Source organism: Peromyscus leucopus, chromosome 17 (assembly GCF_004664715.2).
Source record: "Peromyscus leucopus breed LL Stock chromosome 17, UCI_PerLeu_2.1, whole genome shotgun sequence".
NCBI classification, from domain to species: Eukaryota; Metazoa; Chordata; class Mammalia; order Rodentia; family Cricetidae; genus Peromyscus; species Peromyscus leucopus.
Genome location: NC_051077.1, coordinates 10,945,127 through 10,972,538, shown reverse-complemented (window position 1 = coordinate 10,972,538; position 27,412 = coordinate 10,945,127). Strand labels below are relative to the sequence as shown.

Sequence of the window (27,412 nt, the reverse complement as noted above, 5' to 3'; positions counted from 1 at the left end):
ATCACTCCAGTTGGTTTTGCTCTCAATTCCAAGTATGACTCCTATCTTGAGTCCTGAGGAGATGGCGCCTTATGAGGATTTCCAAGAAGGATTGTCCTAATAGGTACAAGGACACTGTGGAGACCCTGAGAGTGTCCCTGCCCAAAGAGCGCTTGGCAGACCCAGCTCCCACTGTCCCCAGAGGGTGTAAGGTACTTAGGTGGTGGTTCATGCCTTAAATCCCAGTACTCAGGAGGCAAGTGCAGGCGGCTCTCCGTGAGTTCGAGGCCAACCTGGTCTGCAGAGTGAGTTCCAGAACAGCCAGAGCTGTTACACAGAGTAACCCTGTCTTGAAACAGATAGCAATGCTTCATCTTGGATCCACAGAATTAGAATCTGCACTTTTCCTGTGTGGCTGTGCTTATTAAATCTTGGAAGTACTCTTTGAAGATCAGATGGTCCCCCACTATAAAGGAAAAAGTGAACTCATCCCCTCCCTCCGAACCACTTTTAGTAGCTAATATGAAAGTGACCCACAATACTTCAGGAGGTCTTGCAGCAATGTGTGTGGAAAAGAAAAAGTCCCAAATAAACACTTGCTCCTCATTCCCGAGCCACGTTTGTACTGTTAGAATGTTTTGCCAAGACGCAACAGACCAGAGTCTTGAAACAGCCGGTATGCCGCTTACAAGTTCTAAATCTGGTGTCGTCTCGATCGTCAACTTGATTCAACTGTCATACGCCCAGGAGAAATAGCTAGGTCATGAAGACTCTGACCCAATGACTAGTTCAATCCACTGATGAATGAAAATTCTGAATGAACTGGTGGGAGGGGAACTGCAGGTGGGCTCTAGCAGGAGGAAGTAGGTCACTGAGGAAGTATCCTTGGGACCACCTCTTGCCCTGGCTCCTTTTTGTTAAAACCCTTCTGTGTTTCCTGTATGTTGTGAGCACCTGTCTCAGTGAGCAGGAGGCAAACTAACATATGAGACCCCATTACTACCCTTCATAATCAAGATTTCTGGGGGTGGAAGCCAGGAACTGGGTGTGGCCATACCACGCCCCATGACCACCACACATGCTAACAGTGAGACATGCTCCCCTTCTCTCCTGCGATTCATCAGGTGACTGGCCCCACTTTTTCTTCCTCAGAAGCCCATGTGGATTTGCTGGCATGTCTGGATCCCATGTGGGAAGATGGCGAAGCCAACCCAACTCGAACCCATCTCTTGCTGCCCTTTGGTGGAGAGGTCCAGTCCAGTTCCTTGAAGTTCCTTGAAGAGAGGTGTGTGCTATGCAGACTGAAGTCAAGCAAGCCTGTAGTTCTTAGATCACCTAACATGTCTAAGCAAGCCCATACACTCACAGCCCCGGGGGTCCGGGATCCCCAGCACCCCCAGAAACTGAAGTGTACTTCTGCACACCTGTCATCATCTTGCTGCTAATTGATTAGAAAGAGGGCGATTTGAAACAGCCTGAGACGTTATGGATCATGGCAGTATGGCTTCCGTAGGGGTGGTGCCAAGCCTAAAGGAAATTCTCTCCTTAAACCACAGGAGAACCAGGAGGACATATATCCTACTCAGCCGTGATCACACTTCAATACTTCACGAGAGCAGATGAGTATGTGAAAATCCTCACTTCTCGCCTAAGAGATGGTGATGGGTGAAGTTTTGATGCACATTTGGAGATAAACTGCTAGTGATTCTAGTGTGGAGGCGCTTTTTAATCAGGGCGTACCATCCAATGGAGCTATCGCTACAGCGGAAGAATTCCGTAGGCAAGAAGCCCAACCCCAAAATAAACAACCAGGGATCAGCAAAGTGTGTCACTCTGGGTACAAAAGCAGGCCCAGCAGATAATTCAGCCTACATAGCTGGGACTCAGGGACTGTGGGTTCTCATTCCAGCCATGCCAGTGACCCAGAGTCTTCTGGGAAGTCCCAACCATGTCGCATCTTAGATCCTTCATCTGCAAAAATCCCAAATGGGACCACGGCACCAGATACAAACCATCTCTTAAGTTCTAGCTGGGAATTTGAACGTGAACACTAAAACAGGCCATGGGGAAAGGGCATCTGGAACCCGGAGCAGAAATTCTGGCAGAGCTGAAAGCCACACAGCCAGCCAGACAACAACAGGCTGTTATACAGAGACGGTGAGTGTGGAAGGAGGCAGGGACTAGTCACGGTCCTCCCCAGGTCTCATCCACCCTACCATACCCAGCTCCCACTTAAAGGTGATGATGTTCTAGGACCAGAAAACGCCACCGAAATAACTCAATCTGCAGAACTGGAGTGTGGATTCCGGATGATGGGGAGTCGGGTAAATCACAATTCACGTTGTTATTGATTGAGTGATTTTAGTCAAGTGAATACATGGTGGGAAAAGCATGAAAACAAAACACATATGGGAATTACTATTAACATACGTGATAACATCAAAACATCTGGTCAAAGGCAGTTCAAAAACAACACAAATGAAATGGAATGTAAAACATCTTCACAGTATATTCAAAGCTTTTTAGGAAAGTTTTAGACTCTAAAGGTGGAGTCCTCATGCAGGGACTAGGGCCAACAGGAAGTCCGTCTATGTGCTCAGGACCTGCCAGGCCAGGTCGGAGCCATCAGCATGCCATCATGGAGATGTGACCTCAGATCTGCTTCTGAAACTCATCTTGAGACATGCCAGTCATGAAGGTCCAACAGACCACAGTGACGCGGAGTCTAACAAGGAAAACAGGTTCTAGCTTTGAGGAAGGAGACTTCTGTGATTTACACATTCATGCGAAGCCTGAGGCTGCACTTTGGACTCTGCCCCCAAGGGAGAACGTAGAGCTCACCCACCACCAACCATGAGAGCTGAGTGTTAACGCAGAATGTTTTCAAAGTCAAACATTCTTACAATTCTTGCCTCCAAGTCTATCTTCTACCATAACTACTGATAGTTTCCAATGGTTCAGTGGGTAGGGCCTCCTCCTATTCTCTAGAATGGTTACTTTTAAAGCTTTCCAAAGCTGACCCTTTCACTGGCAACAATGGTTGGGACACACGTGGACCTCCTCTATTGGAAGCCAGTGACGAGGCCAGTGAGTCTGCACACTGGTTCGTTGGACCTTTTGTCGAAAAGAACAAAGGTCGGTGATCAGGCAGTTTTGGGTCCATAGATAGCCTCCCTTGTTGTCCTGAACTGCTGATGTCGTGCAGACAAAACTGGTCTGTATGTGTCTAAAATCCTCACAGGTCCACAATGGAACTCTAAAGCCAGGGATTCTGAAATTGGGCGGGGGGGGGGGGGGAGCGGACAGCCACTGCAGTTCACATGATCAGTTGATTGTGAATGCTTTCTGAGAGCGGTGCCTCCTACCTGAGGATTTCTAATCCAGAACAGCCCAGCATGGCCCCTGGCTCGCTTTCTGTGAAAATGCTAACACATCCCCCAGATAAATTCATGTCTAAGTCCTCTGCACTTGGAGAGGACCCTGCTGCACGACACACTTGGTCAAAATGAGACCTTCAGTGAGCCCTGACCTACCGACTCGAGGTCCGGCTCATGAAATACGTTTGCATTTCAGTTGGACAATGAGAAAGTAGACTATTTCTAATTACTAATATGCATAGGCATTTTTAAATCATCAAAATTATAGGCAAATCATTTACGGTCCCTAAATATCTTTATGATTAAGGTCAAAAGAATTCTTTTAAAGTGTTAAGGTAACGGGATTACGAAAAAGGAGGTCAACTGGGTTAGTATCCCACTCAGGTTGGTAACTGCGTTGACTTGCTGGTTGGGTGGGGGGCTAAAGTCTTTCAGAAATTACCAGAATTTGCCTCTGTTTCTGTGTCGGTCCAAGGCCACTGGATGACTTGACTCCTCACAATGATTGCTGCATCTGGGCTGATGGACCAGAGGGACGGTCACTGCGGTCCTCGAGAGGTGGTGGGGGCTGAGTAAGCAGACTTTGGTGGAAGAAACTAACGTTCCTGTTTTGTTTTGTTTTCCTTTAGAACTACTCGGACACGAGGAGCAAGGCTGCCTAAGAGAACGGGCTTATTTACATCACTTCTTAAGCACACAAACTTTAAGGAATGAATACCTTTGGGCACTTGGGGGAACTGCCAATGGCTAGCTTTTGAAACCATCTCCTTGGAGAGGCCACTTACCCTCAAAAAAAAAAAAACACGAGTGGGGGGCACACAAAAGTGAAAGTGGAGGGGTCAGGCAGGCAGCGATTTCGAATTCCTTTTAACTATGCGCAATCATGTTTAAAGAAACGGATATCCCTCGGAGGAAAGCAGTGTGGGGAGCGCTGTAGCCACTGTGGTTGCGCTACCATGATGCCAAGCCCGCCTCCTCCACAGCACATGCGCAGACAGAGCCACCCTCCATCGCACATGCGCAGACAGCGTTCTCGAGAAGAGGGCAGCCTCGGGTGGTCAGAGATCTTAGTCTTGGTTATCTTTCAAATGCTCAGCATGGATTTCTAGCCAAGCCTTGAAGGGTACCTGGGGTTTTGTCACTATTTATATTGCTGGTGTTCTTTTGAAATGTGACAGATGAGACCGCAATGTGAGGTTCCCCATTCGCCCCGACCAGTGTGTGACCTGCTGATGCTCTGCATTTGTTTTTGTTTTTTCCTTTCACTGTATTTCTGAAAACCGGTAACCACTGGCTTCTCAGCCTGAAATGCCTCACGTCTCTACACGGCCCACCACCTTCCTCCTCATTACAAAAGCAGTCCTCTGCCACCCTTGTGTCCCAAGGGACTGAGAGAAATGGCCATCGGAGACCAACAATCAATCTCCTATCAAATGTGGCTGGTGCAAAAGCTGAGGGTAAAACATCCAGCCCCTTATCTATCCCGTTCTGTACTGGGATACCCTGGCTACTTTCAGAATGTGTGTGTGTGTGTGTGTGTGTGTGTGTGTGTGTGTGTGTGTGTGTGCTGCTCTTGTTTCTAGGTAACGCAGAAAAGAGGAGATTACTACCAAAATGAAAGCAACCTGGCTTGCCAATGGTCAAAATTTCTACCTGCAAAGGCTTACGTTACCCAGAACACTCCACAAGCAATTCCTAATGATGTCCAGAATAACGTATGGCCTGAGCCGGCCGCTCTCACACACTTCTTTCCTTTTCCATTCTGGCAAACATTTTGGGGTGTGTGTGTGTGTGTGTGTGTGTGTGTGTGTGTGTGTGTGCCTGAGACGCAGCGAAAGGATTCCGCCCCTTCTTTTGCACAGTCACTGCTGGCCCTGCTGCAGCCCTTGACAAGCCTTCCTAATCTAAAGAGCCCTGGACGTAGCTGGACGTGGCTATGTAAAGAGAGGGAGTGGGGTCGCTGTGGGGACAGAGGCAGCTGCGCGATGCAAAAAAGCCACAGCTGGACCGGGCAAGAGCAATATGTGCGCCCCAAGAGCCAGGGCCACCCACTCGCCCCCACCCTCACCCCAGGCGACACTCCCTCCCTCCTTCCCCCGCGTCCACCCCGGCGGCGGCGTCACTTAAAGACAGACTGGAAGGTGGGGCACTCGTGGTTCTTCATCTTCTTCATGAAGTTTTTGAACTCCTTGTTTTTCTTGTCCCACTTGTGAATGGCCGTCAGCAGGTACTGGCTCTTCACCTTGCGGCCCATGATGAGGAAGCTGTGGCTGAGGTTGTCCAGCTGGTGACAGGGGCAGTCGGCACCGTTCTTCAGGAACAACACCAGCCGCTTCAGCTCCTTCTTCTTGATGGGCCCCAGTTTCAGGGGCTTCTTCTTCTTGGGGACAATCTTCTTGTCCCCGTTCTCCTTCTTCACTTCTTTGATTTTCATCCTCAGTGCTAGGATGGGGGGGGGGGGGAGAGGCAGAGAGAGAAGGGGAGGGCGAGGAAAAAAAAAAAAAAGCGTTTAGAGCAAAGCTTTTCGTTTGAAACAACACCCCGCCCAGTCCTACACAAAGGGAAACCAGTGACAGAGTCTCATTGTGCTACTGAGCTGCAAACGCAAACGCACCCCCCATTTTAGGTTTCATCAAATTGAGAGAAACAATTCAGAACTGGAAAGATAAATATTGTCATGTTTTTCTCCCGTGTGCAGAATAAAGCGGTGTGTGTGTGTGTGTGTGTGTGTGTGTGTGTGTGTGTGTGTATGCGCACGCGCACACACGTGATGAAAGTAGCTTGAAGTCAGGGGAAAGTGAAAATTAGCCGGGAAAGGGGATAATAAGAGAGAATAATGGGAAGGGATATGAGTAAAGGACAATGATAGACACACATGAAAATGTCATAATGAAGTCAATTCTTTTGTATGTCAAAAACAATATAAAAAGAGAAGCGGTCACATAATTCAACATAATCTACATAATCTAATGTTATTGTACCAAACATTTAAAAAAAATTAGGATAAAAATTATCCTATTTTTTTTGTTTGTTTGTTTTTTTCGAGACAGGGTTTCTCTGTGTAGCTTTGCGCCTTTCCTGGAGCTCAGGCTGGCCTTGAACTCACAGGGATCCGCCTGGCTCTGCCTCCCGAGTGCTGGGATTAAAGGCGTGCGCCACCAATGCCCAGCCCTCCTAATTTTTTTTTTTTAAAGAAAGTTAGTGGTTTTGTTTTTATGACACCCACAACGAGGCAGACAGAATCTGTGTGCATATTTAGCAAGGGAAATTCAGAGAGCCCTTCAAACTGTACGCCAGGGTGGCTCAACATCGCCGTCCAACTTGAGCACAGGTGAAGTCAGAACTCCGCGAGCTGTGTGTTCAGGAAAGTCTGATGTCACGTACTGCCCGCTGATCAAGAGGCCACGGACGGTTGGGTACTCTTAGGTCTTGTCAACAGAAAAGACTCATACAGAGTTAAACTCCACCTTGACTCCCTAACAGCTCAGAGACAGGTTAGCGGGCACATCCAAGTGAGGACTCACATCTCTGGTGGAAGAGTCTCTGGTGTTCTCAGAACCAGGAGAAAGAAAAACAACCCACCCGTCCGCTCTCCTCCCTCCTCTCTGCTTTGTGTCCTTGGATTCCGTGTTACTTTTGTTTTTCTCTCTTGGTCTGGGGTACAGAACACAGGCCCCACCGTAGTAGATAGGCCAGCACTCTCCTACTGGACTACATGCCAGCCCCGCGTGTTACTTTGAACCTATGCACAGCTCCTTCAACGGTGGCCATTAGAGACATTCCTTAAACACACATGGCTGTGCGCCTTTAGAACTAGCCAACACCAGATATTAGAGACTGGAACTCCTCCCCCAGATATCAGTCCCCAGATAATCTGTGCATCCTCTGAATTCTTCCGAGTTAAAGGTTACCAATCCCCCACCACTTTTACATAGCTCAAGACTTGCACTGTGTTCCAGGAAGAAAGCCTTGTTTCCGAAGCACGCTCGGCAGCTACTGATTCTCCAAGTGTGAGGTCAGCCTGGAAATGCACTAAGCGTTTTTTGCTTTCATTCCTGTAATGGATGGATCCTAGTAACTCCACGAAGAAAGGACAATTATTTTCCCCCATCTAAGAGATAAGAAAACTGACATTTGGCCAGTCAACTGGCTTGCTCATTTGTCAGTTTTAAATTCCAGCCCCTCTGTGTTAATTAACCGTCCATTATTTCAACAAATACCTGAGCTAAATCAACAGATAAGGAGGAAAGGTCCATTTTGGTTGAGCTCCAGTTTTCAATCCATCACTACTGTCCCCACGGGCGTGTGGCAAAAGCAGCACATCATAGCCAGAGCTCACAGCCGGAAAAAGCTGCTAGCCACATGGCGGGAGCAAGGAAAAAGAAAGAAAAGAACGGTGGTCTGGGTCCCCTCAAGACATGCCCAAAATAACTCATTTCCACCAGGTCCCACCTTCTGAGAATGTTGCACCAGCTCCCGGCGTGCCACGGGGGGCTGGGGACTGAGCCTGCAGCGCACGGGCCTGGAGGGCAAAGGGGCTATATCCAAACCACAGCGACGTGACTTCCAATCGCCGGGCTGCGTCTGCTGGCTCTGTGGTTTCAAAATTCTTTATAATGAACCCAGAACGTAGAGAGTGCTCATTAGCTGGATCAAGAAAATAAAGGGCTCAGATGGGCTCCGGATTCCACTTCCATTTTAAAATGGCTTTTCTCATGAAACGGCCCAAGAGACTCTCCCTCTGGCTGAAGAGAGGCCGTGCTAGTAGGAAAATTCACCACAGAAGGGTCTGCTGCTTACAAGGCCAAACCTTGGCTCCCTTGGTGAAGAGGAAGGGCAAAGAGAAGAGTCTTGAGGGTAAATCTTCACCGTGTGTCTAAGTCTGTGAACTCAAAATACTGCTCCACTGCTCTCTTTTTCTGAAGAAAAGACATCTAGATCTTGAGGCCTACTTAACTCAAGTCCTGCCTATTAGCCCAGGCCTGAGAAATGCTTCACGCCAAGGTTGGCAGAAAGGTCACAAGTGGACCCTTGTGAGCAGACATCCCTCGCTGTGGAGCACCTATCTTTTCTGGAGTTCCCAGCACTCAGAATAGCAAGGTGAGCCATGGCTCCCCAGGGGAATTCGAAGTATCAACACTCCCACCCCGGTGGGTCACTGCCCACTGCTTCTGATGTGCTCGAACCTCACCCTCGTGGTGAGCACAGCAATTGGAAAGCAGCAGGTGGGTGTGCAATGAATAGACAGTGGAGACGACCTCTCCAAGGCCTCACCCCAGACAGGCCCAAACGGGCCCACGCTTACCTCAACTCCCGCTGTTGGCTCAGGGACCTTGAACCTGGGAGTTCACTTAGAAAAAAATGAGAGAGATTTCACTGGTTCCAATGTCAAACTTGATGGATGAGAGAAGTTCTCAATAGGGTCGAGTGAGGGGACCAGCCAGAACCGACTCACCACCTGGTCCAAAGCCAAGTCAACCTCATCCCTGCTCCCCTCTGCCAAACAGAGCCAAGGGCAAGGGGAAACAAACATTTCCTATTGTTTTCCTCTTGGTGTCCTTTCAAGACCTGTGAGTTCAAAGCTCAGTCCTTAGTGGCACTATTAGAAAGCAGTGGAACGTTCACAAGGCGGTGAGGGGTCTTTAGGTCCCTGGTGTGTGTCTTTTGAGAGCGATGGCAGGACCCCTCCCTCCCTATACCTTCCTCCAGTCTCTGGGGCTTTCTGGCCATGAAGTGAGTGGCTTTAGTCCAAGATGTGTTCTAGCCATGGTGTGCTACCTCACATAATGCAACAGGCCAACTGATCATGCACTAGCCTCCGAAACTGTTAGGCAAAGGAACCCTTTCCTGTGTAAGCTGGCTGTATGAGGTATTTGCTGTAATAACACAAGCTGACCCACTACTTTAGAGAAAAGCTGCAAGGCAGTAAGACAACGCCGGTCCTTTCACAAGGTAGCTGATGCCCAAGTCCAGTGTGCAGAACAGAACCATGCCTTAGAAGTGGGTCAGGTACCACTTGCATTACCAGGAGAGAGTAATGCATGTACCAGCAGACCACAGGGGACCTTCCTTACTGCAGTGAAGCATGCCATCATTTGCTGAGTACCCGCCATGGACTGTGCTTGCAAGATAAAACACAGGCCAGGTGTGCCATCTACTACAGTGGTTCTCACCCTGTGGGTCGTGACGCCCCCCCCAGGGGTTGCATATCACACGTTTATATTACAGTTCATAACAGTAGCAAAATTGCAGTTATGAAGTGGCAAGGAAATAATTCCGTGGTTGGGCGTCACCACACCACGAGGAACTGTATGTATTAAAGGGTGGCAGCATCAGGAAGGATGAACACCACTGACCTACTAGCTCTTGCTTGCTACTCCCAATGACGGTGAAGCAGGCAATTTGAGTGCTTTGCTGCAATCAAGAAGAACCGGGGCTACACAATGATAGCACAAGGCCACGATTTGTAGGAGATGCAATCAGGATTAGAACCCATAACCAAGCCCACAGACCTTGCTCTCTCTCACCACCCATTATAGAGTTTAAAATGCTGTTGCTTCAGTGGAAACTGTCTTGATTGTGCTGCTTTTAATCACAACTCAAAATAATAATAATAATAATAATAATAATAATAATAATAATAATAATGTTCCTTTGTCGTGACCATGTAAAGGAATTTAGTTTACATAGGTGGGAAGGGGTGGAGGGGGGAGGGAAATTGATGACGGACATGTGGTGTGCATTAGGCTCTCCGTTTCTTGGCTGCTTGGCTCACTTTCTTTTTCAAGGTGGAGAACGTAGGGAAGGCACATATGGCCAGAATTGCTAACATCTTTCCGCCTTCCTGGGGTTGGCTTCAGGCATGCAGATTACCTGGAGTATCTGATAGGCTATTACCTGCCCAAAGTTAATTTCTTCACATCTGCAGGTGCCTCGGTAAACTCCACCACCACCACCACCACCGTGGGCGCAGGCCCAGAGGAGCCAGGAATCGATCACCATTGCTCTCTCTAATCCTACCATGCTTGCTGCTAGGAAGGTAGGAAACTCACCCATGGGTGAATTGGCAATGCAAATAGTGGTGACATGAAAGACCCAGGGGCCAGCTGCTGGGACAGCAGCAGCAGGACACAATCCTATACGGACTGTTTCAGTTTTCTCTCTGTAGGTAAGATACAAGGCACAGCCTAGCCGCTGGTACGGCTTACGTCATCTCCAGCGTCATCACCTGCCCTGTTAGATAAACACTACGTTGAAACTAACCCTTCGGCTCCAGACTGCAGCCACCTTAAAACAAAAGAAGGAAAAACTAACTAAATAAATAAAGGAAAGCAAAACCATTCTTTTTTTTTTCTTTCCCTTAGCAACAATTTAACATCCCCTAAGGGTAAAGCATTACTCTTATCTATGCATTACCGCCAGCCCAATAATTCAGACACCCAGAAACTTTGAAAAGCTCCAAACTTGAGGCTGCAATTTATACTTGTTGGGCCTTTCTCGGAAATCTTAAAGCAAAACATCTCTTCGGTTTGAGTGCATCTGAGTCCATTTCAGTAGACCATGAAAGCTTCGTTCCACTTTCAGTCACTCAAGCCATATTTTCTGCGCACAAATTACACTTCCTTGACAGCCTCCCCACAAGGCTCAGCCATATTTCTGAGGCTAAAATGAGAATCAGAAAAGTCCTAACAATCAACCCAAGCCTGTACTTCCTTCCAAACCGCCTCCTCCTCTTGACATCCCGAGTGTGCTAATGGGATGTGTCCATCCTCCCTTCGTGGCCAAGTACAGCCACGGGATGCAAGGCAGCCACCAGCCAAGGGCCATCTGGTCAAACAGCCAATAATCTGGTATTGCTGTAAGTATCTAAGAGGGAGAAGAATTAGCCAGGAAAAGGAGGCGTGTGACTGAGTTAGAAAACATGCTTGATGCTCAACTGATTACAGGCAACAGGTACAATGAGGATAAAGTACAGAAGGAGGAAGAAAAAGGAGAACCCCAAAGAAGCGGGGAATGAGGAGAAAGAGGCGAGTTATTAGAAAAGCACCAGAGGCAACCATTAAAAATAAACAAAATAACCAAGGCAGCTGTTTCAAAGGGAGGAGACGCCGCCCCATCCCAAGCGCTGAAGAATGCGTCTAAAACTGGACGGCCTGGTGATGCAGGTCATTGACATCTGTACGAGGCCAGGCTCTGAGCCAGCAGAGGTTATTCCAGAGGGCTGACAGCCAATGGGAAGGAGAGACAAAAGCACTCCCCCCCCCCGCCCCCCACAGCCAGGCCCTGAATTCCTGGAATGTCTAAAGAGAATGACACCCACTGATGACCACACTCCAAACACAATAGATGGGGCACATGCAAGCCCTTTACTCGTCCTGAAGTCAACTAGAAATTAGTTAAACACACACACACACACACACACACACACACACACACACACACACTGGGGCAGAAGACACGGCTCAATGGTTAAGAGCACTTGTTGCCCTTACATAGAACCTACGTTTGATTCCCAGCACCCACATGGTGGCTCACAACTCTCTGTAACTACAATTCCAGGGGATCCAACATCCCCTTCTGGCCTCTGTGGGCACTAGGCATGCACACCGTGCCCATGCATCCCTCCGCATATGCATAAAATAAAATTAATAACTCTAAAGAAATTAACAAGCCACATGCATGCAAGGAAACGGCAGACAACAAAAACACACCCAGAGCGTTCTGAATAGCAGAAGGCAAGGAGAAGACCAGACCCACCTCGACAGAGAAGACAAGCTGAAACCAGCTGCTAATGGAGAGAGACGCCTGATGACGGGAAGAGCAAGCTGGTGACCACAACAGGACCCACGGATGCTAATGGACTGGGCCAAAGGATGCAACTATGAACTCAAGTGACTAGCCTCACCACCAACCTCAGCAGCAGTCACGGGGTTTATTCTTGATGGCAGGTTTGCATCAGATAGCAGGAAGAGGGTGACATGCTGGGAATGTCAGTGTTGGGTGAGAGATGTCGTGTTAAAAAGTGGGACCCTCAGATCTTGGAACACCGATTTGCTGGGCTGGTGAGATGTCTCAGCAAGGGGAGGGGCTTACTGCCAAGCCCAATAACCTGAGTTCCATCCCTGGAGCCCACATGGTGAAAAGCACATAACTCACACAAATAAATGCATAAATAAATAAAATTAATAAAAATGCTTAAAAGAACACTGATGATTTCTACCTCCAAGTCAGAGGGCTGAATAGTCTCTCTTTGAAAAATCTAGTAGCTCAAGAAAAGACCTTGGGTTTTTTTTTTTTCCCTCCTTAAAAATCTCAAGTGAGGTTGGGCGGTGGTAGAGCACGCCTTGAAATCCCAGCACTTGGGAGGCACAGCCAGGCGGATCTCTGTGAGTGCGAGGCCAGCCTGGTCTACAGAGATCAGGACAGGCACCAAAACTATACAGAGAAACCCTGTCTCGAAAAAAAAAAAAAATCTCTAATGAGAGCCAACAAGTCACAGGTTTAATATGCAAAAGGCTTTCAACTCCACGTATCTCAAATTCAAATGTCCAGGCAAGGATGGACAGGATTTTAAGGTAAGTCTAAATGTGAATGATAAAAAAAATAAATGGGGGGTCGGATTCCAGAGATAACAGAGACAATGTAGAACAGCATAAGAAATCTTGAAAACGTGATTGTGTTGGGTAAGTTACTGTATCATATAACAGGAACAGAAAACTATTAAAGGAAACATTCACAGAACAGGACTGTGCTCAATACATGTGTTTTAAGACAGGTATAAAGACATTTCCTGAGATCGTGAACTAAGTGACAGAGAGAGAGGAGACAGGAAAAAAAATAAAAGTAGACTCTGGAGCCGAGTCCCTATGTCTGAATAAAGGGAATTATGGAAAACGTAACAAAATGGGGGGGGGGGGGTGCAGAGATCAAGGAAATAATGTAAGTCAGTTTTTCAGAGATGAAGAGTTTAAACCTCTCGGTTTACACAGTATCCAGCTCAAAGAATCGGGACACTTAGAAACATAAGGAAGGAAAAGACATTTTGAAGTACACAGAAAAGAAGATCCACTTAAGCCCAAGGATCCGGCATCAGGATGGTACTGGATTTCACAATAGCAACACTAGGAGCCTGTGAGACAATAAAGGAAAGTCCTTAAAATCCCCCAAAATCACACAGAGCCAAACCACCAACCAGCACTTAACAACAGGATATGGACGTCTTCAGACATTAAAGGGTTAAATGCTAATTCCTATGTGCCTTTCATGAGGAATTTTTTTTTTTTTAAATGTAGAAGTTAGTGAAAAGAAGTGTGAGAGTCCAGAAAATGAGGAGCTACCATCAAGAAACCCAAAAGAAGGCTTTAAGCATCTTCTCCACGACATCTGGCACAGTGGCTTGGTTTCAGTCCACCCAGGCTGAAGCAGGAGGCAGGAGAGAGCTCAGGGGACAGATTGCTGTGTAGCTAAAAAAAAAAAAGGGGGGGGAGGGGGGGCTGGGTTCATAACAGGAAGTGAGGACTAAGGAAATAAAACAAGACAATTACTATCTCAAAGGAAAACGAAAGGGAATATAGGAGGGGAGACACAGCGGCCGTGCGCCTTTTACTGCTCGGTTGCAAACAACGCCTACGCCACCCCGAGAGAGTAAACCGCGTCCACACTAGGCCACGAGTGCTGTGGGGCTGCCTTAGGAAGCTGACGTCAAAGAGACGTCTTCAGCTTTAAGTGTAGAAGCATCCGTAAACAGTCCGAGCAAGGAGACAAGGAAATCAACCCCTGCAGGCCCCTGGACTTGAAGCCGTGTGCTAACACCACCTCCAGAAACTCTACCAAGGGAAGATGATCACTTCCAGTTCGTGAGATTGGGCTGGGAGGGGATGAGGGAGAGAGCTGCAGTTTTGTTTTGTTAGCGTTTTTTTAAATTTTATTTTATTTTACGGGCCTTGGTGTTTTGCCTGCCCGTATGTCTGTGTGAGGGTGTCAGATCTTGGAGTTACGGACAGTTGTGGGTGCTGGGAATTGAACCCGGGTCCTCTGGAAGAGCAGTTGGTGCTCTTAACTGCTGGGCCATCTCTTCAGCCCATTTTGTTTTGTTTTTAATTTTAAAAAAAAAATGAAAACCTTCATCTTGACTTGATTTTTTTAGACTATATTTTGAGACACAAAATAGGTAAATTTTAGAAAGCTTATGGTCTCATGCAGTACATGAATGAGTTATAAAATGAAAGACCATAAAGGAAACAGAGATTATACATTTCCATTTTAAATGAAGCAACTTAGTTTTAGTTGGGGCTCCTTACAGATTTTTTATTACTTGAATAAAAACGCTTTTCAATCATTCCTTCCTTCCTTCTTCCCTCCCTCCCTTCCTTCCTTTTTTTCTTTCTTCCTTTTGTCATTGATGTGTTTTATCCTGTCTTTTAAGGGGTGAAGGAGAGGCAACCCACACATCTTAACAACCCTCACCGTTTTCCAGATGAGGAATCCATTAGGTCAGAACGCGCCTTGTTTGCTTTGACCTGGAAAGGATGGTAGACCTAACTCACTGGCTGCTGCTGGGTAAGTCCTGAGGCAGGAAACCCTCACAGCCATGACCACCACCTGCTCCTGGCCTCTGCCCGGAGTTGCAGTGCCTCCTGGAGCAGGAATGGAGGGATGGGGACCAACCACTGAGCCCGCAACACCTGCACATGTTCTTTCCAGCGGCACAGATGAGAATCTATGGGGGCGGACCCCAGGGTTCATAGCTGAATCCTAAGAGATTGGCTTTATCCTACACCACGTTCTCTTTCAGAGAGGTTTGACTCTTCCAGACGGATGGACTGTGGAGAGGGGTAAAGCGGTTCCAGAAGCTGACAACCGTGTTGCCCCATGGTGGCCCTTCACCTGCCACAGTCAGCTAGCCAATGGCTTAGGAAGATGGGCACAGATGGGCACTTCCATGCACCAGCCATGTTGCCCGCTCACACGGCGCCTACCGTGTGGATCCCCCAGGTGAAAGAGTGCATTCCGACAACAGAGCTTCACTCAGCTATGAACACGGGTGAAGCCAGCTTGATGCTTCCCCATCCCAGTTCAGAAACCTCCCAAGGCCTGAGGCAAAAGGCACCTTCCCTGAACTCAACTGTGCAGATGGGATTTGTTAACAGCCTGGGCAAGGGTCTCTGGTGGGAAGAGCTGCAGTCACCTTCCAGAGTGCACCAGAGAGCCTGGTTAACATGGAGGGCTGGCTTTGAGACCCCGGAGCCCAAATATGTCCTACTAACAAAGCCCCCCCCCCCCCAGAGGCCTGACAGAGTCCACTCTTCCCACCAGGAGCCAGGGTTTAGCACGATTAATTTCTTTAGCAAAGAAAAGAACTGGCCCCCAGTCACAAGAATTCAGACTCTATTCCCTGGCCACAAACCACACACGACATACTTTCAGACATTTCCTGACTACAGGACATACATAGATACATACATAAATGCATACATATATACATACATACATACATACATACATACATACATACATACAAAGACTGAAAGCCCCACCCAGCTACAAAGAACAATGAGTTGAAAATTTTCAAGTGACTCATTTGGAGCCAATTATTTAATTGAAGTTGTCCTGCTTTCTGGATCCCAGATAATTTAGAATTAGGGAGCTGACTGTAGGAAGGAAGTTCACGGCTCCCCCCAGACACATACACCCTGCCACTGCCCCCCCCACACACACACACACTCTGTCACTGCCCCCGCCCCCCCCCCCCAGAGCACACATACCCTAGCAGTTTCTGAGTTACCCATCTGGAATCCCACTGCTAACTGAATCTCACTTCATGGACGGCACTGCTACCCCACTAACATAGGCTGCAGCAAAGTGGAACTCTCACCTGGAGAACCAAGGCCTGAAAGGTGTGCTTTTCATCTCAGAAGCTTGGCTCCGGCACCACGAATGTGAAGCCCTAAGTAGAAGCAAGAGGTCCGGGGCTTTCTCCTCCTGGACTCAACATGACCAACCCTATCTACCTACCAGCCGGGAGGATGAGAAGACTCACCTGAAAAGTCCATCGTTAGGACTGACTGAATCTTGGCTCCAATCCAGGCAAACCTGCCAGAGCAAACAGCTATTCCCACCATTGGGTCACTGAACTCCCAGCCCTCTCCATCCCACCTCCTTGGTGTTCACCGAATGGCAAAGTGGCAACACCACGTAGTCCCTTGGAAGGAAAACAATAAGAGTAGGAATGGGATTCAGAGCCCATGAACTGGACAAGCCATGAGCTCTCAACAGTGACTGTGAACCCAGGGCTCAACCCTGAGCATCAGAATCACTCAGAAGGCATGTGGGAGCGGAGACTACTGAGACACCCTCCACTGCCCCTCTTCCCACAGTTTCTGATTCAGGATTCTGGGGACCAGCTTGAGGGATACCCAAAGGGTTTGCAAGGACTGTTTGGACCTAGCAGCAGCACAAAGGCTTTTCTAGCAAGAGGCAGCACATTCTGGAAGAAATGGGGCCCACACCCAGAGTTAGCAGGTAACCCCAGCAGCAGCATTCCCTATGAACACGGTAAGGCGCTTCACTTCTCTGGTTCTCCGTGAGCACTTTCGGAACAAGGAGCGAGGCAGTTCCTGATGGCCCACGATCTAAATCTAACCTTCCAGGTTCCCCCTGCTGGAAATCTAGTACTGAATCCCAGGCCACCCAAGATGTAAATACCTCAGATCTTCCAGGGACTTCACCTGCATTTACCCCAACCCAGCTTTACATTAAAAACAAACACCCCAAGAATACAACTTTAGTCTAAACTCAAGGACAACTCCAGAGCAGGATACACTGGACACACTCCAAGCATGGTGAGTAGGACTTCATGTCATTCCATTAAAAGATGCACCAGGTCAGGTACTGTCACCTGGGTGCTATTCCCTGAAGAAGCCAGTACCTCTTAGCAATGATGGCCACAGACACACTTCGGCTTTCTTCCATTAGTTCCACACTGAGTCATTGAGAGGCAGCATGCATGCTTTCCCTACTGAAGTCAACATATCATTCAGCTCCAGAAAACTCTCAAGCAGCCAGGTCCAAGCCTGCCCTCCACAGCCCTCAACGTCTGAACCTTGAATAGACACGGTTTTGCATGATAATAACCCATGAGTACGCCTTATCTCTCCACCTCCTCTTCATCAGTTCACACGAACTCTGCCTGGCAACTAGTGCATTGCCTGGGCCACTAAAACGGTCAGTTAAGAATTTTTTTTTTTTTTTTTTAGCACAAAAATGAATGAAAGTCACACAGTCATTGCCCTGAAGCTCACAGCCTCATTCATGAGACTAATTCTTTACACAAACACATTCTTTAGCTCTTCTCTGTGTATGCCCAGGTCCCTACATTCCTGAAGAAGATACTCAGTCTCCAGATACGTTTCTAGATGACACACATGGTCATCTAGAACCCACTTGTCCAGGTTCCAACTAGACAAGGGTGGAGCTGGAATTTGAACCCAGGAAGTTCCCAAAATAGACATATCATCCAGGATCCCTGCATCCTGGTTGTCTTTCTTGTCTATGGGAGAATGCTGCTGTCCGGGCCTGGGGTCAAGACAGATCTCATTCAAATCTCATTGGCCCCTTTTCCTTCCAAGGGCATTCTATGTGTCAATGGATTTAGAGGATAACATTCCTCTTATTCAACACAAACTTGTGCTCAGACCCAGAATAAAGACAATGTCCCAAATCCTTCATTCAAACCTCCATTAATTCTGTCCCCAAACCCACGCCCACCTCCTCAGTAACTTCTGTAGTAACACACTCAGTTAAGTGTCATGCTCATTTTCATTCTGTACCTTACCTGCCTACATTTGAACTTTCTGGGTTTTTTTTTCCAGCCTCTCTAAGGATTTGTGCTCACAGCAGGGAGACCCTGGCAGTCTGCCCTGACTCTGGCCCTCAGCCAGCGCTTAGGGCCAATCTGAGCCCTGGCCTCAAAATACACCTTCCCCATCCATGAGAAAGTCTGGGGAGGAGTTCAGTGAGACGTGAACAGAGCACACATGGGTCTCTATCACCCATCCAGAGGTCCTCTGGGAATGCACACAGATGCGGAGAGATGGTGGGGCATTCCCAATAGGAAGGCTAGTCTCTTCAAGGTAAAAACTGGTCTTGATAGAGTTCACGCCAGGCCTATCTCAAGGCTGCCCTCACCGCTATTCCCAGAGCTTATCGTGACTTTCCAGCTGTTTGTGGGGTGGCCTTCACTCTGGGGAGCAACAGATATCAGCCTAGAGCCTATTCTCCTGGTCTCTGCTCTCCAGTGCTCTCAGTCTCTTCCTGTCACTACAAACAGCAGAAGAGAACTTCTAGGAACCCAGGGGAAGCAGGTAGGGAAAAGGGCTGTTCTTGCTATTCATGACATAATCTCTCTCCCTTTTGGCCTCAGAGATTCCAACATCGTAGTTAATGAGACGAGACGTCTTCCCTTGGCTATGACAAATAGTAAGCTCCCCTAGGAACTGCCTGGCAAGACTGCTGAGTGGATATTGCATTCTCCCTTCTGTGTCTAGGGAGACCACTAGGCAACAGAATGAATAGTATCAGGTCTTTTCCTGGGACTCCCAAGTACCCTACAGTAAATAGACCTGGAGGTTGTGTGGGAGAGACAGTGAAACCACACTTGGAAAGATGTCTGTAAAAACATTACACTGTTTTTGTAGCTATTCCCAAGATGTACTGAAAGATGTCCGATGACCTGAGCAAGACACACACACACACACACACACACACACACACACACACACACACACACACACACAGATGAGATGGCAAAAGCCCTCCCAGGTCAACACAAGTGTTCAGTTGGTGTACCTGTAATGGGAGTGTTCACATGCGTGGCCGTGTGTGTGTGTGTGTGTGTGTGTGTGTGTGTGTGTGTGTGTGTGTGTAGGTGCATGTGCAAGTGAGTGTGCGTGTGTAAAGGCCTGAGGTTGATGTGTACTGGGATCTTTGGCAATCACTTGACCTTAGACATTAAGTCAAAGGCGCTCACTGAATCTGGAGCTTGCTGGTTCCGCTAATCTAGCCAGCCAGTTTTCTCCCAGGGTTTCTCATCTCTGCATCCCACAGAGTAAGATTACAGGCGGGCTGCCATGTTTGTGAGTTCTAGGGGTCCGAACCCAGTCCTCACGCATACATAGCAGCCACTTCATTATCCACAGGGCCATCTCCCCAGCCTCAAAACCCATTCTTGTAGACGTGAAAACACAAATTAATTCCTCCAATTTTCTTGTCCTTTGTATTAGTTCAAGCAACTCACGGTGCTAAATAGAGCTTGTTCCTTTGCTCAGACTAACAGTTCCCATTAACCCAACAATGCACAGCGGTCTCAGCTGAGCCGAGAACGCAGCTAGCATGAGCAATTGGGCATCGGTCCCCATCCCCCACCACATCCTCACTACCTGTTTGCAATTGAATAAGTGTGCGAGTGCTGAAGTAACCCAACTCCTCAGGTTACCAGGAAGTGGGACCAGCACATACTTACACAAGCACATCTAGACAAAGACACAGAAGCCCCTGGAAAAAAAAATCTGGGACGAAGGATGACGCTAGTTTATTTGGCCAGACTTGGAAGCAGGGCCTGAGGGGAGGAGGGAACTGTGGTTCCAGGTCCAGCTCAGATGAGCTCGAACACAAGACCGGCCACACCGTGGGAGAAAGCGCCATCTTCCCAGAGGCAGTGGGAACACAGTAGGACGGCACAACCTTCGGATACCCTTCCCTAGCCATCCCTCCCAGGATCCAGGCATGGCGCCTGTGCTCTGCGATGGCCAAGTACCAACAAGGACCCTCATCCTGGCCTCGTGGCTGCAGATCGACAGCAGCCAAACTAGTGAGGGAAACGGATAGGCAGGGCGGCAGCCGCACAGGCAACTCCAGGAGCTGTGGCCAACTGCAGAGTAGAGGGGTCGTTCAGATAAGAGAGCGAGCCTAGGAATGGCACAGGAAGCAGTCTCCACCACGCTGGAGGCTACAGGGCCCTTGGCAAGCCGCTGGAGAGCTCAGGTGAATACAGGGGACGTGCATCCATGACCTGACTCCGGTGTCACGGTCACCTCAGTCTGTAAGGCAGGAACCTCTGGCACAAGCCTAAGAAGAAAGCCGTTTCTCACCGACTATTCTCTCTTCTTCCACGCATCTCACAGATATCCCGCTTCTACTGACCTAGTGGTACACGCTTCCTGGCCTTCTATCACAGAGTCTGGTCGCAGTTTCCCTTGAAGAAAAGAGGCTGCTTCATGGCATGTGAGCGTGTTTTGGAAAAAAAAAAAAAAAAAAAAATGGTCTTTCTGCTTGTGCTGGAGATGGAACCTAGGATTTTACATGCGTTAGGCATGTCCTCTACCACTGCACTGTACCTCCAACCTCTGCACATGTTTAAGGAACACGGGACACAGGCACAAACCTTTAGAGCAAAATGAGATATAAGAGGCCACATAACCAGACCTCAAAACACCACCCAGAGATACCACGGGACCAGCACTGCTTAGAAGCTGACAATTGCCATGGCTGCCACTGTTCCGCTCCCCTCAGCCTCGACGTGCTCCCCTCTTATCTTCCCCTCTATACATCCAGACTTGGAAGCTCCACAGGTTCCAGTCCGCTGAGCCCAAGCTACTTCCCCGCATAGGAACAGCTCTCCAGCTGTGTGTGTTCTAGTGCCAAGACAACACACCAAGCCAGAGACTGAGACCCTCTCTGCACTGAAGAAGTAAAACCGAAGTCCACCGTCAAGTCTCTTCCTGAAGCACAGAGGGAGAGCCGGGCCAGTGGCCCCTCTGCCAGCCTTCGACTTCCCAAGTGTGGAAAGACGCGGGCAGAGCTGTCTCCTCCCATTCCAGGGCCACTGAGCAGATACAGCAAGGCCACAGCCTTGTCAGCCCCTCCTATCCGACACAGCAAAGTCCCTGGCTTTCCTTGTGGCTTATGGAGCTACGTCCCAGCCCCGTTTTTTAATTTTGTTTTGTTTTGTTTTTTTGAGCAGCATTCCAGGCAAGATAGGGACTTAGGACAGACCAGACTAACCCCAGACCAATGATCAGCGTCCTTGCTGGAGATTTCGGATGTGGGTCCCCTTGATTTTCCAGGCTGAAGAGTTTGTGGGCCCTGGCCTGGCTTTCACAGGAATCTAGGTGGCCCGGGAGAGTCCAGAGCGGGAGTCTCCACATTATCCGACCCCTAAAGAGCATGGGAAAAGGGGGACCTTGATGGGTCCAAGGAGGGAAGAGCTTCCCTCGGCTCGCCTATTCTCGAGGTGGAGCGAGCACAGCAAACAAGAAAATGTGCCAGGAGATACATTAAGTCTGTAAGAAAAGAAGGCTCCCAGCAAAGAGCTGTCAGTCAAGGCAAAAAGCAAAACAATATATTGATTCTACTCCGCGCTCAGTGAAGGGCAGCCTCCTGCACAGCCTCCTCCCCACTTTCCTCTTCCCTACCAATACACAGTGGTGCAACTGTAAAGACAAAAAAAAAAAAAAGAAAGGCTTTTAAAAAATTACCAGGAAAACTGATACCAAGAGGGGCCTTGGGAGAGGGAGGCAGGACCAGATACTCAGGCTTTCAAGGAGGTAGGCTGGAGGAGGAAGAGGCTCCCCAGGGCCTAAGCTTCCCTGCATGTCTGCTGGACCTCTCTGCTGGCAACCAGACAGCTCTTTCACGATCTGGCTATGGACGGCCTGAGCTGTCTGGCCCTCATCTGCAGACTCAGGACTCGGGATGCTTCCAGATGTTCCTTTTGCTCAGCTAGCATCACGTTCGGTCTATTTGTGAGGTCAGGGACGAGAAAGAAATGGGGCTCAGGGGTGGGATTCTCAGACATTAGTAGGCTCTAATCAGCTCCTTCGTAAAACCGTTGTGGCGGTTTGAAAGAGATGCTCCTCCTAAGAAGTACTGGGTCCCCAGTTGGCGCCTGTTTGGAGAGGTGAGGTGAGGGGGAAGCATGTCACTAGGAGCAGGGCTTGGAAACTTGAAACGCCATTTTGAATGTGCTTTCTCTGTTGACTGTTTCTAGTTTGAAATACACATTCTCATACTGCTCCGGCACCTGCTGCCTATTCCCTCTGCTTTGCCATCATGGACTCTCACCCTCTGGAACAGTAAGCCCCAAATAAACTCCTCCTTCTGTAAGTTGCCTTGGTCATGGTGCTTTATCACAGTGATAAAAAAGGAAACCTGTGGTGATATTGTGTTCCCCAAAATATTGTGCACCCTAATAAACTTATCTGGGGTCAGAGAACAGAACAGCCACTAGATATAGAGGCCAAAAAATGGTGGCACACACACACACACATACACACACGCCTTTAATCCTATCACTTGAAAGGAAGAGATCCATCTGGATCTCTGTGAGTTCAAAGCCACACTGGAAACGACCAGGCATGGTGACTCACACCTTTAATCCCAGGAAGTGATGGCAGAAAGCAGAAAGGTATATAAAGCATGAGGACCAGGAACTAGAGCTGGTTAAGCTTTTAGGCTTTTGAGCAGCACAGTTCAGTGGAGAGCCATCCAGTCTGAGGAAACAGGATCAGCTGAAGAATTGGCAAGATGAGGTGGCTGTGGCTTGTCCTGCTTCTCTGATCTTCCAGCATTCACCCCAATTCCTGGCTCCCAGGTTTGATTTTTATTAATAAGAACTTTTAAGATTCGTGCTACAGAAACCATCTTTGGTCCCCATGAAAGATGAAGCAGGTTCATCTGCCACCCAGCATCCTCCACCTGCTGGAAGAAGACATACAGCAGGCGCTCCAAGACTTACTTACTATCCTGAGGTTTGAAAGGCTGGAAAGGACCATGTTAATACCTTCTGGATTTCTGCCAAGTCAGATCCTACAGGTCACATACTAGAAGTTCTCTGCCTCTGCATGCTTCCAGTAGTGGGGTGCACGCTCCCAGACACAGCAGTCCATCCCAAGTCTGTTTTCAGCCATGAGCCATATTTTGCCAGAGATACACAGAACAGGTCTTCCCATGCAGGGTAAGGCAACCACAGGCCCTCATCAAGCTTATAACCTTCTTGAACAAAAAGACCCGTCCATTTTAAGGAATGATTCAGGGAAGGTAACTTCTAGGCCCTTAGGAAAGGGCCTAGTTACCCCAACACAGCAGCTCACGCCTCTTAGAAGCTCCGTGATGAAATATCTGCATTGGCCACTGTGGACCACAAGTAGTCTGAACACTGGGTCTGCATTAGATCAGAGTGTAAAAAATAAGCAAAGCCACTTGTTACTAAAAGCTGATGGTCCCCAGACATGCCCTGTCTGTCCAAGTGCCTGAAGATACTGTGCCTTCTTTGGAGCCAATGGTTAGCACCAAGTCTCAAACCTGAGTTTCTGAGCATAGTTTCCTACCCACTACTTCGGCTCTCAGGACCACAGATTAACATTAACTCCCTTTGTGAGCCCAGAGATGTTGAGTATCAGCCTAGCCTGTGTTCTAATAACCTTGAACATTCTTTTCAGGTTTTCTCTGGGAAAAACATTAGCACGAGTCCCCTGGGTTAGATTTCACCCATATGTACAATACAGTCCTTTTGTTTGTTTGTTTTCTTTTCTAAAGAAGATGCAGCTTATAGTATGAATGTTTTAGGGGAAGATGGCCCTGCAGGGCATGCCACCAACCCCCCGAGCTGAGGAGGAAGCCGTCTGTGGGGGGCGACTACCCAGAGCTAAAATATGGCACGTGTTGTGTAATTTCCAGGACACTGAGGCCATGCCACGGGCTACAAACACTCTCTCAACAAGGGATGTGTGACTAGTCCTGCATGGCAATCGAGAAAACTGTGGCTCGGGGGAAGTTTGCCCGTGAGTAGAGCTCCATGGACGGTAAACTGTGAAGCAGAAATACTCGGTTCTGAGTTCTAGACAGAAGCTGCTTACAGAGTACTTGTTCCGAGCCACGCATGGTGGCGCAGACCTGTTGTCCCAGCTTTGGGAGGCAGACACAGAAGGATTCCTACAGATTCGCAGCCAGCTTGGTTTACAGAAATTACCCCCGACAGACAAGCCAGGACTACGCGGCACGATCCTGTCTCAGAAAGCACAGGAACGGCTGGGGGGGCGTAGCTCAGTTACATCGGTAGAGTACTTGGCTAGGATGCAGGAAGATCAGTCCCCAGCGCTGTAGAAACTGGACGCGGCGGTGCATGCCTGTAACCCTAGCACATGAGAGGGGAACACAAGAAGAGCGGAAGCTTACGGACATCCCCTGCTACACGGCAAGTTGGAGGCCAGTCTGGGATATATGAGATCTGGTCTCAGACAGAGAGGAGGAGGAGGAAATAGTTTGTGCTTTCATACAATGTTGTGCCAACTCCACACAGGTGCCAGAGATCACGTCGTGTCTAATGACAAACCGTAAAGAACAGGAGGGGACCCATACCTGGGGATGGCCCAAAGAACAGTCCAAGGTCAGGACACCCGCAGTCACCCAGGGGACGGTAGAGAATACTGGTCTCCAAACAAGTATTTGGATAGATATAATTTTATTTTAAGCCAGAGTTTTGGCAGAACAAAATCCAACATAAATTCCAAGATGGAAAGCTCACCTATAAGATGCTTCACTTTGCTTAAGGAAATAAATGCAGAGGTTTTAACTGACTAGCTCAAGTCACGGTTACTCAGTTACTCAATACCAATCTAGAATCAGCTCCAATCTAGAATGACCCCCAAATCTATGTCCTTTAATGTTACATCTTATTTCATCTCCTAACACTGAAATGTTGATTTTTTTGTTTTGGACCTGATGAGTCAACCGAGCCATAGACAGAGCAAGCAAAGCCTGTACCAACCTGGTAATGGGAATAGCTACACACTGAATTCAGGCTTATCGACTTCTAACCCTACACAACTTTTTTCCAACAGGCTCTTTACATCGTGGAGGACAACATGCCCTTTATGACAAGCCCTGTCAACTGCTAGAATCTGCTGGGAGGGATCTTGCCCACAGAGTCAGCAAACACAAAATCCTGCTCACGAAGTACTGGCACTTGGAGTCAAAAACAAATCGTAAGTCAACAGGAGTGTGCCCCAAACTTAGGGAGGTGGCCTCTGGCTTACTAAAAGGCACCTCTGCAAAGAAGACCCTTGGAAGCTCCACTGAGCCCTCCTCAGTAGAAAAAACCAGCAGCATGCTCTCCACAACCTCTCTGTGAAGGAAGCAGTGAGGGAACAGGACAGCCCTGGGCCACACCAGTGGACACCAGGCACAGGGCAGAGCCAGGCAGGCCACAAGAGGCAGGCGGCTGTTAGCTTTCACACAGCTGAGCAGCCCAGCTACACTACAAGGCAGCTGTGCTGTACCCACACTTACAAACACACAAGAACCACAGGTACAGAGCCTAGCCCACCAGACACTATGCAGATGCATTGACAACGACCCAAGCAGACACACTTTAGTGCCCAGAATGTGCGTACACACACACACACACACACACACACACACACCTCACCCCTCATCATAGCTATGGCCTCTCTCACCCTCCCCCAGAGAAACCAAGACACCTGAGCTGGCCCAGTCCCTCAGCCCTGACCAATGCCAGTACCCATCCAGCCATCCCATGGTAGAGCTCCAGAAACTCTGTTTGCTGCCTACCAGAGCAGCTAACAGGCTCAGGAGAGAAAGGACGCAGCATGGACGGTTTCTAACGGCAGCTGCTCGTGGGAAGGCCCAGCTCTGGGATGACTCATGAACGAGCTGGTGACAGGCTCTGGCCTGCCCAGCACACCCGGCACAGAGGTTTCCCTGACCTGACTAGCAGGTGGTTCTTCGCTGAGCCCACGTTTCTGCCCGACACGCTCTACCACTGCCCTGTAGGCCAGTCTCCCTGTGGTTCCTCCCCTCCCTTAGAAGAACGCTCTCTCCCTCCTCTACGGCAGGGCCCCAACTCTTGGCTACTATTAGAACGCCAGCATTTAAGAAGGCATTATCCTATGTGCCCTCTGATCTCCGGATAATGAGGTTGCAGAGGGGGGGCAGGAATTGCATCTCAGTCACACTGAACAACTATTTCATGTGACTAACCAGGGCAAGCCCGTCTTACAATGCACCCAATTCAACCCCACAGACCCCATTTAGTCTCCATGAAGGCACTTTCTTCCCATAAGGAGTAACAGCAGTGTGGGTTACTATGGCCTGCGGGGAGAATTTAGGCATGCTGGGGAAACCTGAGGAGTCAAAGCTCTGCCTCGAGCTGACCCCAGGAGCAGACAGAGGCATTGTCCTCCTGACATGAGCCTACCCCTAGCAAGACTCTACCTCACTTCCTAGTCTCACCAATGCCTATCTGCCCAATGCCCTTCCCCTCGTCAAGACCCTTCTCCCCAGGGCTTCTCAATTCCTGCAAAGATTAAAGGACAGCATGCAACCTAAAAGAACTGTCTCACTAAAATCTCTCCTACCCATATTCATTTACCTAAACATAAGGAGTTAGCTTTCAGTCAACAGAGATTTCACCTCCTTTACCAAAAAGTTGACTAGGGCAGCTTTCAGAGCCCCTGGAGAAAGGAAAAGGCTTGGACCTCTTCAATCAGCAGGGCTGGCTCTCTAGCTACCCTGCCCGGCTGACTGAAGGACGCCCTCTTCTCACATCCTCACATCCTCACAACACAAACACGCATGTGCACAACCAAATATCTTTCGAAGATAATTCCAAACTTGGCAGATATGGGAAGATCTCCACATGAAGGAGACTCACGTACTCAGTGCACATCCAGCAACCGGCAGAGGAATCCAGTCTGCACAGGGGTGATCGCCCTCTTTGGATGGTTAGATTTGCAGAAGAAAACCCACATAGCATGTGCCTATATTTAAGTGGACAACCATTAAGTGAAGAATTGCGGTCTGAGAGGCAGCCTGCTAGCCAACACGTGGCACCTGGAAGAGCCTCCTTGCACCCCTGCAGCTGAGGGAGAAGGTTGTGACCCTCTCCAGCCAGAGCTGGCTTCCAGCTCAGTTTGTCACTTGGGGATTAGAGGCTGCCTGCAGAGTTTCAGTCTTGTCCTCCTACACCTCAGGACCTTGCC

At 48.7% G+C, this 27,412-nt stretch overlaps 1 protein-coding gene across 1 annotated transcript in view; it reads right to left on the bottom strand.

The window, feature by feature from the left end:
* Window positions 1–2,323: 2,323 nt before the first annotated feature.
* The window catches only part of Sfrp1 (secreted frizzled related protein 1), a 41,213-nt gene continuing 16,124 nt past the window's right edge, over window positions 2,324–27,412 (bottom strand). Inside the window, exon 3 of the mRNA XM_028887796.2 lies at window positions 2,324–5,798. Within this exon, the coding sequence (XP_028743629.1) occupies window positions 5,476–5,798 (323 nt within the window). The 3' untranslated portion in view covers window positions 2,324–5,475. The remainder of the gene's footprint in view (window positions 5,799–27,412) is intronic.